The sequence below is a fragment of the Carassius carassius genome, chromosome 8, assembly GCF_963082965.1.
Source record: "Carassius carassius chromosome 8, fCarCar2.1, whole genome shotgun sequence".
NCBI lineage: Eukaryota > Metazoa > Chordata > Actinopteri > Cypriniformes > Cyprinidae > Carassius > Carassius carassius.
In genome coordinates this window covers 34,850,745-34,863,244 of record NC_081762.1, presented here as the reverse complement: position 1 = coordinate 34,863,244, position 12,500 = coordinate 34,850,745, and the positions used below count along the sequence as shown (strand labels likewise).

At 45.2% G+C, this 12,500-nt stretch overlaps 2 protein-coding genes across 2 annotated transcripts in view; both read right to left on the bottom strand.

Annotated features, from left to right (window-relative positions):
- LOC132145728 (importin subunit beta-1) overlaps positions 1-8,145 on the bottom strand; it is a 34,346-nt gene extending 26,201 nt beyond the window's left edge. Inside the window, exons 1-6 of the mRNA XM_059556949.1 lie at positions 7,958-8,145; positions 7,408-7,466; positions 6,795-6,977; positions 3,988-4,188; positions 3,762-3,914; positions 3,621-3,680 (exon numbers count right to left, since the gene is read on the bottom strand). Of these exons, the coding sequence (XP_059412932.1) occupies positions 3,621-3,680; positions 3,762-3,914; positions 3,988-4,188; positions 6,795-6,977; positions 7,408-7,466; positions 7,958-7,997 (696 nt within the window). The 5' untranslated portion in view covers positions 7,998-8,145. The remainder of the gene's footprint in view (positions 1-3,620; positions 3,681-3,761; positions 3,915-3,987; positions 4,189-6,794; positions 6,978-7,407; positions 7,467-7,957) is intronic.
- A 1,776-nt stretch (positions 8,146-9,921) lies between these two features.
- ube2m (ubiquitin conjugating enzyme E2 M) overlaps positions 9,922-12,500 on the bottom strand; it is a 15,487-nt gene continuing 12,908 nt past the window's right edge. The window contains exons 4-6 of the mRNA XM_059555387.1: positions 11,324-11,427; positions 10,203-10,266; positions 9,922-10,122 (exon numbers count right to left, since the gene is read on the bottom strand). Coding sequence (XP_059411370.1) covers positions 9,982-10,122; positions 10,203-10,266; positions 11,324-11,427 — 309 coding nt within the window. The 3' untranslated portion in view covers positions 9,922-9,981. The remainder of the gene's footprint in view (positions 10,123-10,202; positions 10,267-11,323; positions 11,428-12,500) is intronic.

Here is a 12,500-nt window from a genome sequence, read left to right as displayed (position 1 = left end):
GTGTGTGTGAGTGAGCGAGAGTGTGTGTGAGAGTGAGAGTGTGTGTGAGAGAGAGAGTGTGAGAGAGCGAGAGAGTGTGTGTGAGAGAGAGAGTGTGAGAGAGCGAGAGTGTGTGTGAGAGAGAGAGTGTGTGTGAGAGACAGAGAGTGTGTGAGAGAGAGAGTGTGTGAGAGACAGAGAGTGTGTGTGAGAGAGAGAGTGTGAGAGAGCGAGAGAGTGTGTGTGAGAGAGAGAGAGTGTGTGAGTGAGCGAGAGAGAGTGTGTGAGAAAGAGAGAGAGAGTGTGAGAGAGAGAGAGTGTGTGTGAGAGTGTGAGTGTGTGTGAGAGAGAGAGAGTGTGTGTGAGAGAGAGAGAGTGTGTGAGAGAGAGAGTGTGTGAGTGAGCGAGAGAGTGTGTGTGAGAGAGAGAGAGAGTGTGTGTGTGAGAATGTGTTTGTGTGTGTGTGTGTGAGAGTGTCTGTCTGTGTGCGTGTGTGAGAGAGTGTCTGTGTGTGTGTGTGTGTGTGTGTGTGTGAGAGAGTGTGTGAGTGAGCGAGAGTGTGTGTGAGAATGTGTGTGTGTGTGTGTGTGTGAGAGTGTCTGTCTGTGTGTGTGTGTGAGAGAGTGTCTGTCTGTGTGTGAGTGTGTCTGTCTGTGTGTGTGTGTGAGAGAGTGTGTCTGTCTGTCTGTGTGTGTGTTTGAGAGTGTGTCTGTCTGTGTGCGTGTGTATGAGAGAGAGAGTGTGAGAGAGTGAGTGTGAGAGAGAGTGTGTGAGAGAGTGTGTGAGAGAGAGTGTGTGAGTGAGCGAGAGAGTGTGTGTGTGTGTGAGAGAGAGAGAGAGTGTGTGAGAGAGAGTGAGAGTGTGTGAGAGAGAGTGAGTGTGAGTGAGAGAGAGTGAGTGTGAGAGAGAGAGAGCGAGAGAGTGTGTGTGTGTGTGTGAGTGTCTGTCTGTGTGTGTGTGTGTGTGTGTTTGTGAGAGTGTGAGAGAGTGTGAGAGAGAAAGAGAGAGTGTGTGTCTGTGAGAGAGTGAGAGTGTCTGTCTGTGTGTCTGTGAGAGAGTGAGAGTGTCTGTGTGTGTGTGAGAGAGTGAGTGTGTGTGAGAGAGAGTGAGTGTGTGTGAGAGAGTGAGTGTGTGTGTGAGAGAGTGTCTGTCTGTGTGCGTGTGTGAGAGAGTGTCTGTGTGTGTGTGTGTGTGTGAGAGAGTGTGTGAGTGAGCGAGAGTGTGTGTGAGAGTGTCTGTGTGTGTGAGAGAGAGTGAGTGTGTGTGAGAGAGAGTGTGTGTGTGTGAGAGAGAGTGTGTGTGTGTGAGAGAGAGTGTGTGTGTGTGAGAATGTGTGTGTGTGTGTGAGAGTGTCTGTCTGTGTGTGTGTGTGTGAGAGAGTGTGTGAGTGAGCGAGAGTGTGTGTGAGAATGTGTGTGTGTGTGTGTGAGAGTGTCTGTCGGTGTGTGTGTGTGTGAGAGAGTGTGTGAGTGAGCGAGAGTGTGTGTGAGAATGTGTGTGTGTGTGTGAGAGTGTCTGTCTGTGTGTGTGTGTGTGTGTGTGTGTGAGAGAGTGTCTGTCTGTGTGTGAGTGTGTCTGTGTGTGTGTGTGTGTGTGAGAGAGTGTGTCTGTCTGTGTGTGTGTGTGTGTGTGAGAGTGTCTGTCTGTGTGCGTGTGAGAGAGTGTCTGTCTGTGTGCGTGTGTGTGAGAGAGAGAGTGAGTGTGTGAGAGAGTGTGTGAGAGAGTGTGTGAGAGAGTGTGTGAGAGAGTGTGTGAGAGAGAGTGTGAGAGAGAGAGTGTGTGAGAGAGAGTGTGTGAGAGAGAGTGTGTGAGAGTGTGAGAGAGAGTGTGTGAGAGAGAGTGTGTGAGTGAGCGAGAGAGTGTGTGAGAATGTGTGTGTGTGTGAGAGAGAGTGAGAGTGTGTGAGAGAGTGTGTGTGTGTGTGAGTGTCTGTCTGTGTGTGTGTGTGTGTGTTTGTGAGAGTGTGAGAGAGAAAGAGAGAGTGTGTGTCTGTGAGAGAGTGAGAGTGTCTGTCTGTGTGTGTGTGAGAGAGTGAGAGTGTCTGTCTGTGTGTGTGTGAGAGAGTGAGAGTGTCTGTGTGTGTGTGAGAGAGAGTGAGAGTGTGTGAGAGAGAGTGAGTGTGTGAGAGAGAGAGTGAGTGTGTGAGAGAGAGTGAGTGTGTGAGAGAGAGAGTGTTAGTGTGTGTGAGTGAGCGAGAGAGTGTGTGTGTGTGTGTGTGTGTGAGTGTCTGTCTGTGTGTGTGTGTGTGTGTTTGTGAGAGAAAGAGAGAGAGAGTGTCTGTGAGAGAGAGTGAGAGTGTCTGTGTGTGAGAGAGTGTATGAGTGTGTGAGAGAAAGAGAGAGAGAGAGTGTCTGTGAGAGAGTGAGTGTCTGTCTGTGTGTGTGTGAGAGTGTGTGAGAGAGTGAGAGTGTCTGTGTGTGAGAGAGTGTGTGTCTGTGTGTGAGAGAGTGTGTGTGTGTGTGTGTCTGTGAGAGTGTGTGTGTGAGAAAGAGAGTGTGTGAGAGAGAGAGTGTGTGAGAGAGAGAGTGTGTGAGAGAGAGAGTGTGTGTGTGTGAGAGAGTGAGAGTGTGTGAGAGAGAGAGAGTGTGAGTGTGTGTGTGAGCGAGAGAGTGTGTGAGTGTGTGTGTGTGAGAGTGTCTGTCTGTGTGTGTGTGTGTGTGTGTGTGAGAGAGAGTGTGTCTGTGAGAGAGTGAGAGTGTCTGTGTGAGAGAGTGTGTGTGTGTGTGTCTGTGAGAGAGTGTGTGAGAGAGAGTGTGAGAGAGAGAGAGTGTGTGAGTGTGTGTGTGTGTGAGAGAGTGAGAGTGTGTGAGAGAGAGAGAGAGTGTGAGTGTGTGTGTGAGCGAGAGAGTGTGTGAGTGTGTGTGAGAGAGAGAGTGTGAGTGTGTGTGTGAGCGAGAGAGTGTGTGAGTGTGTGAGAGTGTCTGTCTGTGTGTGTGAGAGAGTGAGAGTGTGTGAGTGAGCGAGAGAGTGTGTGAGAGTGTGTGTGTGTGAGAGTGTCTGTCTGTGTGTGTGTGTGTGTGTGAGAGAGAGAGTGTGTGAGAGAGAGAGTGAGAGTGTGTGAGAGAGAGAGTGAGAGTGTGTGAGAGAGAGAGTGTGTGAGTGAGCGAGAGAGTGTGAGTGTGTGTGTGAGCGAGAGAGTGTGTGAGAGTGTGTGTGTGTGAGAGTGTCTGTCTGTGTGTGTGTGTGTGTGTGTGTGTGAGAGAGAGTGTGTGAGAGAGAGAGTGTGTGAGTGAGCGAGAGAGTGTGTGAGAGTGTGTGTGTGTGAGAGAGTGTCTGTCTGTCTGTGTGTGTGTGTGTGAGTGTGTGTGTGAGTGTGTGTGTGAGTGAGTGTGTGAGTGAGTGTGTGAGTGAGCGAGAGAGTGTGTGTGTGTGTGAGAGTGTCTGTCTGTGTGTGTGTGTGTTTGTGTGTGAGAGAGAGTGTGTGAGTGTGTGTGTGTGAGAGAGAGTGTGTGTGAGAATGTGTGTGTGTGAGAGTGTCTGTCTGTGTGTGTGTGTGAGAGAGTGGAGCGAGAGTGTGTATGTGTGTGAGTGTGTCTGTGAGAGTGTGTGTCTGTCTGTGTGTGTGTGTATGTGTGTGAGAGAGAGAGCGAGAGAGAGTGTGTGTGTCTGTGAGAGTGTGTGTGAGTGTGAGAGAGACGCACCCTGGTGTCCGGACACTGTGTGGCCTCACACACCACCTGCATGATGAAGTGTCTCTCCGTCTGCAGAGAGAGAGACAGAGAGAGCGTCAGGTTTAACAGCTGAACTGAAGGACTGTAGTGGTGAGGGGGGCGTGGCTGTACCTCCTTGTCGAAGTTGGCTTTGGTGAACTCCAGTGAGTTGAGGAGTGCGTTGGTGGCGGCCAGCTTGACGTTGTTGCTGGGCTCCTCCTTCCTCATGCCCTGGATGATGGCCGTCAGGATCTGGTTAGCGTTGTCCTGGAGGTGCTCGGGGTCCTGACAGAGTGTTTACAGGTCAATCAAAGCCATGCTAGGAAACACAGGCAGCGAGTGTGTGTGACGCACTCACGATGTCCTGGCAGATGTATCCGATGGCCTCCAGCGTGGACTCCTTCATGTGCTCGGTGCTGCTGGGGTCTGTCACGTTGGCCACCAGCTGAGGGATGAGCTCGGGCCACTGGCTGACGGGGATCTCTGCGCAGGCGATGCCAGCCACACACTGAGAGGCCGAGCTGGGCCGGTAGGTCTCTGTGCCCAGAGTCTGCAGCACCTGCACACACACACACACTCACATGACTGTCCGCTGCTGGTCTGAATAATGACCCTTCTACAGTCACTGCTTCACACAGTGTCCACCTGGGCGGGCCGCACAGTATACATGGAGAAACTGTTTTGCTTTTATTATCCACCCAACATACTGAAGCCACCTGCGATGGATTAACTAGTGTTAACCTCCCCTCACTCTACTGGTTTGGTGTCTGCTCGTTCGGTTTCCTCCCGCTGACGTCCACACGCAGGTGTTTCAAAGACACAAACACACGTGTGTGAACTCAAAGATGTATTGAAGGAGCACATGTGCTAATAAACGTACTGTCATAAGTCTTTGATACGTGAAATGGTAAAACAAACGTCTTCATGATCATTTTACGTCACCTTATATTTTGGGGATGAAAAAACTAAGTGATACAGCCTATTGATTATTAAGCTTAATTTCATAGAAAAAAATTAGAAATAATAAATAAGAGTGCTGCACGTTGCAGAGTGTGTTCAACAGGATCAACAGTGTTTAGTTCAGACTGTTTTAACCTGTTAGCCTGCACCCCGACCCCCTCGTCCTGAAACCCCTATTACAAATAATGTTGTAATATGGATCATAATTCCTTTGTTTAGGTTTCAGTTCTTCAGCGACAGAACTGTTTGCGTCCGTTATGGAATAACTCACGGTCGGAAACTGCGTCTTGGTAGTAAAAAATGGCATGGTTTTGCAGCGTATAGTGTCACAAACAGAATGAGACAATCCACCGGAAAAAAGAATGAATGAAAGATAGACGAAATATAGTTTATTTGAATTTGGCGCTCTCTCCTGAGAGCTGGTGATGCGCTCTGACGCACCTGTCAGCTGATGGAGGCGGAACTTACAGCGATCGCAAATTCCTGTCTTTCTTTTTATTTTAGAGAGTTTTTATATATGTGAGAGTGTGTTTTATGTTGAATGTGAATGTACCTGAATGATAACCATCTGTTTGACTGCAAATCAGCCCAAATCAGCTCGCTATTACTGTATGATCACGGCTATCAAAGTGAACGCATCTATATGAATAGAGAGAGTGGATTATTTACTTTGGCACATTTGTGTTATTACCATCTGTATAAGTGGCCATCAGCACATCAGCACTTATTTGCATCATAATTCATTGTAAATACTGCATTTCTAGCAATCTCAGGATGTTCTGTAATTGGCAAACAAAGTTAAATCTTTTTTTATTTTTCTTATTTTTCTTACTCAAATTATTCTTATTGTATTTTTCTACTGCTCAAATAAATCACTTATATGATGTCTAAGTGTCTGTCTAGTGTTTTATAATTGAAGAAAAATAACTATGCAGTGGTATGTTTACTGACTAAATAGTTTGTAGAAGCCTTCAATACTATTGGGAAATATATTTTCTTATATTTGGGGGGTGGGGGGTGTAGACATAGTCTCAGAAAAATATTTGCAGGAGTCTCATTTTCCATGATATCTTATTCAGATTTGAAATAGAAACTCATGAGACATGTGGCTTTCAACCCATTACTTTTTTGGATTGCTCCAGGACTTATTTCATGTATTTTTATATCAAATAAAAAAATGTTTAAGAGTGGTAAAAAAATTCAAGGCACTTTAGTGTCTATAACTTTTAATATTGTTGAGCATTATCAAATCTGGTTGATATTGTGGCTGACTGTCTGACTTCTGCATTACTGGAGGATGTGCCAATTTCCTTTCTGATATTGATAATCTTCTCAGAAAAGAAGGAAGCAAACTCAATGCATTTGCTGTCTGAGAGCATTTCACCGGGAATCTGGGTGTTTGTCAGTCTCTCAACCGTGGCAAAAAGAGTACGAGTGTTGTTTAAGTTACTGTTTATAAGGTCTGAGAAGAAATTCTGTCTAGCTGTGGCTAGTTTCACATTAAATGCATGAAGGCTGTCTTTGTAGATGCTAAAAATAAATAAGAGTACTGGAGTTTTTTTGGGGGCTTGTTTATACGTTGTTTTCTTTGCCATTATTTGCATCTTGGTTACAAAATTAATATCATTTAATTCATAGTAAACTACTGTGGTTTCTGTCTGGGATGTTTCCCCACACGAAAGAAAGTCTAAGAACATTATTTGACAAATCTATATTTTACTAGTGTCAGTAAAATCTGCGTCCCATTCACTGAGAGACAGAGGCACTATATGACAAAGTGAGGAGACCTCCATTTAAATGCTGATATTTTTTCCATAATTTCCAATGTATATAATACATAATATTAGTATGCAAGTAAATGTAATGGAAGCCTATTTAATGAAAATTAATTAATGACCAAATACGGTTTGTGAGCTGCATGGCTTCAGTAGTAATCAACACCGTATATTCAAGCTTTAGAGGAAGGGACTGAACATATTCTTCTCTCTAATAAACTGATCTGGACGAGGATCAGATATTCCTGTTTTAAGCTCTGCTTTTCATCTGATATTTACTTTTTCAATAACAGAAAAAGACAACTCTTGAGGTGAAATGTAAAATAACCAGAAGGTGAAGACGTGCAAGAGCACGTGTGTCGTCCACAGACATGTCTTCTCTTGTTTTATAACCCCAGTGTGTCGGTCTCTAGGACAGATCTGAGCTTACGTAGTTCTTGATCTCTCTGCGTGCGCTGGAGTCGATGGCCAGCCATCTCTGCTGGTGCTGTGTCTTCACATCCGGGTCCTTGGAGGTCAGAGAGTTCTTGACCTGCAGGCCGGCCGCGACCCGAGCCACCTGCGTGTTCCCGGGGTTCGCCAACACCTTGGACAGCTCCACCAGGAACGTGGGCTGAAACCAGCACAGACAGCAGATTTAATCCAGCCGCAAGAAATAGGTGCAGTTTAAGAGAGGAGTGAAGAGCCTGCTATCATTCAGAAACCTTTATACTAGAATCAGTCACCGCTCAAATGATCAGCTGTCATGGAGAAAAACAGATTCATAGTGTAGCGCAAAGAACTTCAATGTTTAGAACATAACTTTATGGGATTGTGATGAACTAAATTAATATCTTCTTTAGTGATTCCTAATGGAGTGTCTTTATGTCACTGGGCGCCTCCAGAATCAGTGAGGATGCAATAACTATATATACAGTTTGCCAAATCTGCTATGACGTCATTAAAACAGCTTTAGCTGAGGGTGCTTTGTTTCTGTTCAGGCCTGGACACACAGAGCAAGAGAGTGTAGAGTTCAGAGGTCAAACTGAGGAGTGTTTGCTCACCAGGTTCTCGATGGCCGCCTGCTCCAGAAACTTCTGCGCCGCCTCCAGCTCATTCCGATCTGAAACAAGCACAGCCGAGAATCAGAAAACACTTCTCCCGCTACCGCCCCACATCAGCTCTGAAGCTCGGAGAAGATCGCAGGGGATGACTGAGCGCTAGCGTGCTAACGCCTAGCCACTTCCTGACTAGCATGCTAACCTGTTATAACTTTGGCAGCTCGAGCGGACGCCCCACACGCGCCAAGAGCGCGCGCGGACGCCTGGCGAAGAGTTTTATGTTATCAGAAGTAACGTTAGGCGCGAAGTCACATTATCTGTGTGCGTCAGGGACTTGTCGCCACGCAGGCCGGCAAACGCTCGCTTTCGAAGGCGGCGCCGCTTTGCCGCCTGATGCACACGTTGGCGGCTCGCGTCGACAGCCTGAAGCGTTAAACGCTGTTTATGTGTTCCCGCAGAGTGCAAGGCGCTTCGCGGGGCCTGCGCGGCACTAACCGCCCGCTAGCGCGATCTGGATCCCGTGCGTGAGGAAGCGCCGAGGCGCGGAACTGACCTGGAGACACGGTTTTTTCGAGGATTGTGATCAGCTCCATTCTGACGGGAGAGTCGGGTCAGAGTCGCGTCGCGTCCACGCCTTACACCGGAGACGAGCAGTTCCCGCGCTGCTGCTGCTTCTCATCAGCCGCTGTCGCGAGGAAAAGGCCGCGCCGATCTCCCGCCCGCGGAACGATATCACGCACTGACGTCAGAGGCTCCGCCCATCCTGCGTCACGACGCACATGCGTCATAGACACACGCGCTTCTGAGCGTCACACACCAGTGTTGCCAGACGTACGATAATTATCGTATTTGTACGATAATTTTCACCTCTGTACGATGTACGATCAATAATGAAAAAAATCCCGTAATGTACGATAATTTCAGAATTTTATGAAAATTTAAATGGTGGTAGTTGCAGTCATAGGGCTTCTTTACTCATACACGAAATCGGCTCATTACAGACACTCTAAATGCGTTCGTGTGCACCTCAGAGTGTGTTAAGAATGCTGGAGGGTGCCCTGCTTTAAAGCCAACGAGCACTAGTTGCGGTTCATGACAGAAAGAACCCCTTCAACATCTGGCAACACGCAGGATTCCGATGACAGCGGCTCAGATGTGGATTGGGTCAAATGATCAGCAGAAATAGATCTGTTAGAAATATTTCAGAAGAATATTTGGGGGATGATATGCACTTCTCTTTTTATACTATGGTTCAAATCTGTTCACATATTTACTGATATACTTTATTTGGACTACTACTTGTGCACAATATCTTAATATTGAGCCTAAAATGTGTTTTAATGTCACTATTGATGAGGATTGTATGATCTTTGAGTAATATCAGTCTTTGTTCCACTTCAGCACAATCAGATATACTTCAGTGCATCTTTAGTTGCACTTCAGCATTACATCCACTCAATTAAAGTACACAATTAGCAGACCTTAAGTATATAGTAAACGTATGATTGCAGGCTGGTACTATTAAGTATTAAGTTAGCATCAAATAAATATATTTCAAATATATCTTAGCATATTTATTTTTCACTAGGGATTTGGAGTAAACCTGTCATAGATCATTCAATTCTGAACCAATACACCAATTACCAGCTCTCTTTGACTGAAGCGGTCTGTGATGAAGGCATTGGGAGACTGCACCAGATGTCTACAGCATTCATTCATCAGTCTGAAATCTGCCGCCGTCCAGATCCTGATGGAGCAGATGATCTCCCACACTCCTGAGGGACGGAGGCTTGTACCTGAAGCACCGAAGTGCTCTTCTTATCTTGCTGCAGATAACTCCACTATGCTCAAGCCTGTTATGTCTCTGTTCCTCTTCCTGCCATCACATCCTGAGCTCGTCTTACAGCAGGAACATTTTAAAATGACCCAGGTATCGGAGGCTTTGTCACATCAGTGGGTTTAGCTAGCTTCGAGAGTAAGCGTCCAGCTCAGATAAATCATGGTATTGTTGCTGCTGCTTCTTTTAAAGACAATCTGCTGTTGTAGTTTACACTCATCTTAAAATGTAGGCATTCAAGTCAATATTTTATTTCACATAATTCATATTGCAGTCATCGTGAACAACTGGGATTTTCAATATACACAACAGAACTGTAACATTGTACACCCCGGGTCAGAAAGCCACCCCATCCCACCCATTCCCAAGCAGGAGAACTACAGCAAACATGGTGGTTCTCCCGAGCTCACAGCAGACGGGTCCTGTGGATCTCCTCCAGGTCTCAGTTTGTCAGCGCTAGCAGAATTGGTCGAAGGCGATGCTACACACATCTTGTTTGGCGAACGTAAAAAATGAGTGACTAGTTGAATGTGTGCGACTCGAGGCAGTTTGGATGAGGTCCTCAAGCCTGGGTAATGAACACGAGTCTCTGGGAGAGGAGGGAGAAGTTAGCAGGTCAATCTCTGCAAAAATAAACAGACTGGATTCTCTGAGCCAGGATCACTGACAGCCTCCCCCCGTCTGTGAGCGGTCAGTGCCTCTCAGCGCATGTAAACGATAGATGCTTTCTGGGACGTGGACTATTTGAGACAGCGCTCGAAGTAGGTGGCTCCCACGTATCCTCCGCGCAGCGAGCGCTGGACGTTCTGCTCGAACAGACGCCGGTTGGTCTGCAGCACCTCCGCTGCCTCCTTGTTCAGAGGGTCTTCAGGATTGGGCTCCTGCGGACCACACAGACACCAGCTGGAGTTAACATCTGTGCCTCAAACCCACAGAAACTCACTCGAGGAGATGAACCTACCAGGAACAGATACTGGAGTCCATATATGATGGAGTTAATGGTCAACACCGGCTTCCAGTCTTCTCTGAAACAGAGAGAGTGATCACACATTCAGGATCACACACTGCATAGTGCACTAAAATCAGTCAAATAAATGTAGTACAGCAGCTCATGTGTGAAACAGATACAGTACATGTGTATGAGCCGTTCAGAGACTGACAAACTCGCTTTTCCATGTTCATCAGAGGTTTTGTCCTGAAGACTATATACTTCTGCATCAGACCTACGCCGCAGGTCAAACATGAAAACATTATTATTGAAGTGCACAAAACTCAAGCACATATGGAGGAGCAGTCACAGCCTGCGGTCCGCTTAGATGGATGTGCTGTTGTATTTTTGGAGAGGTGCAGGTCCGACACAGAAGTATAATCAGCCTTAACTAGCCCCGACGGCAACACAAAATATCTATTTTAGAAACAACAAGATTCAAACTATGTGACAGGTTCTGATGAGGTGTTTCATTCAGAAGAACAGTTTACCGCGGATCTTAAAATCTTAAAACTGAGTGCTTAAAACTGAGTGTATTCTCTAATAAAGATGTCGAGTTACTCAGCGTGTTCCTCTTATAATCCAGAGACATCTGTCACGTCTGCTCACTTTACATCATCAGTCAAGATTGAAATCACTTAATGGTTTCATAGGCAGAAATCCTATGTCGATTAGCATTGCATTATAAACATGCTTTATTCTTATGAAAAATACCCAAGATGGCTTGAAAATCACAGATGAACCATGTATTGTCCCAACTGTGTGTTCGGGGTCATCATGTTTGATCTTCTTAGGGATTTCCTGAAGCATCATCAGTTATAAGTTCTGTGCTGCAGATGTGTTTCTGCTCGAGGGTGTCCTCTATCGTCCAGAATGAACGAAACAGACACTACATTACGTGTGTGCTCACAATACCCTATGTGTGGTCTCTCAGTTGATGAAGGGTGGACAATATAGCGAATGATTTGATCATGCACATCTACACTACATCAACGGAAGCACTGAAGATGAACGGCCTCTGATGAGGAGCTGGATATAGTGTAGCTATACAGACAATCTTATTATCAGCCAGTGTGTAGGAGTGCACACAATACCTCAAAATATTGAGACAGACGTTGCCTTCGAGGTCGATGTTGGGGTGATAGACCATCGTTTCACATTTGACTTTAGGAGGGTCATGAGGGTATCCCTGTCCCACCTGAGAGAAAAACAGCTCAACTGGAATCAGTGCTGAAGAGGAATCACACACGCGTTCAGAAGATGCTCTGTTTAAAGCTCAAATAATGTGGTGACCAAACGGGTCCGCTCTGACAGAGCACTTCAGATACATCTGAAATGGCAATTCAAGAAATCCAGTTTAATTAGCAGAACAAAAGACTAGGCTAACTAACAGCTGAAACGAATGTCTTTGAGGACAGATCATTGAGGATATTCTGCCAGAGCAGGTTTAGGTAACACTTTAGAGCTCTTTTTCTAACTTACTGCATGACTGATGAGAGATACCCCAATAAAATATTACTCCAGTAAATTATGAGTAGACCTGTTCATTTTCAACGTTACGTGAGGAAAAGGACAAGTACAAAGTACTACTACAGTAAATAGAGAAATAGAAATGAAATATGCATTTTGTTTGCTTCTAAACGTTTAACTTTTGATTATGAAATGTTTGTTAAATTAGTTTAAATGTGGGCAGTTTGCATGTTAAAACTGAATAAAATATGCTGTATTAAGAAATGTTCTCATCAGAACTGAAGATTGTTAACAAGTTGTGTTGTGTATTTTACAAAGTTTATGATTACTTTTATAGGTTTTGAGTATGTTTGATTTGAGTCAAAATGATGTAGTAATTATTATTTACTCATAGCTTCACTTCAGAATAAGAATAATAGGCCAATTATTTTAGGTTCAAAATAGGTCTTGCTGAATTATTTGATAATTCTTTATTAATAACTATATTTTCACTGTTCCTCAGTCCTTGCCGTACATACAGGAATATAATGATGGTAATGTGGTATATGCTGAGGTATATAACATATAAAAGCTAAGGTAAGTTATCACGAGACACTGGAGCGGTGCTGGGGCTCCTGATTTCTTACAAACCAATTCACTACACAGACAAAACCTCTGTAAAAGTATTCCATTTTCATATTACTACTACTTCTGCTAATAACATTTATACTGTACGAAAGGGTCACAATTCAATGTTATTGTGTATAAATGTTCATTAGTACAAACCTGATTCCAAAAAAGAAGGGAAACTTTACAAATTGT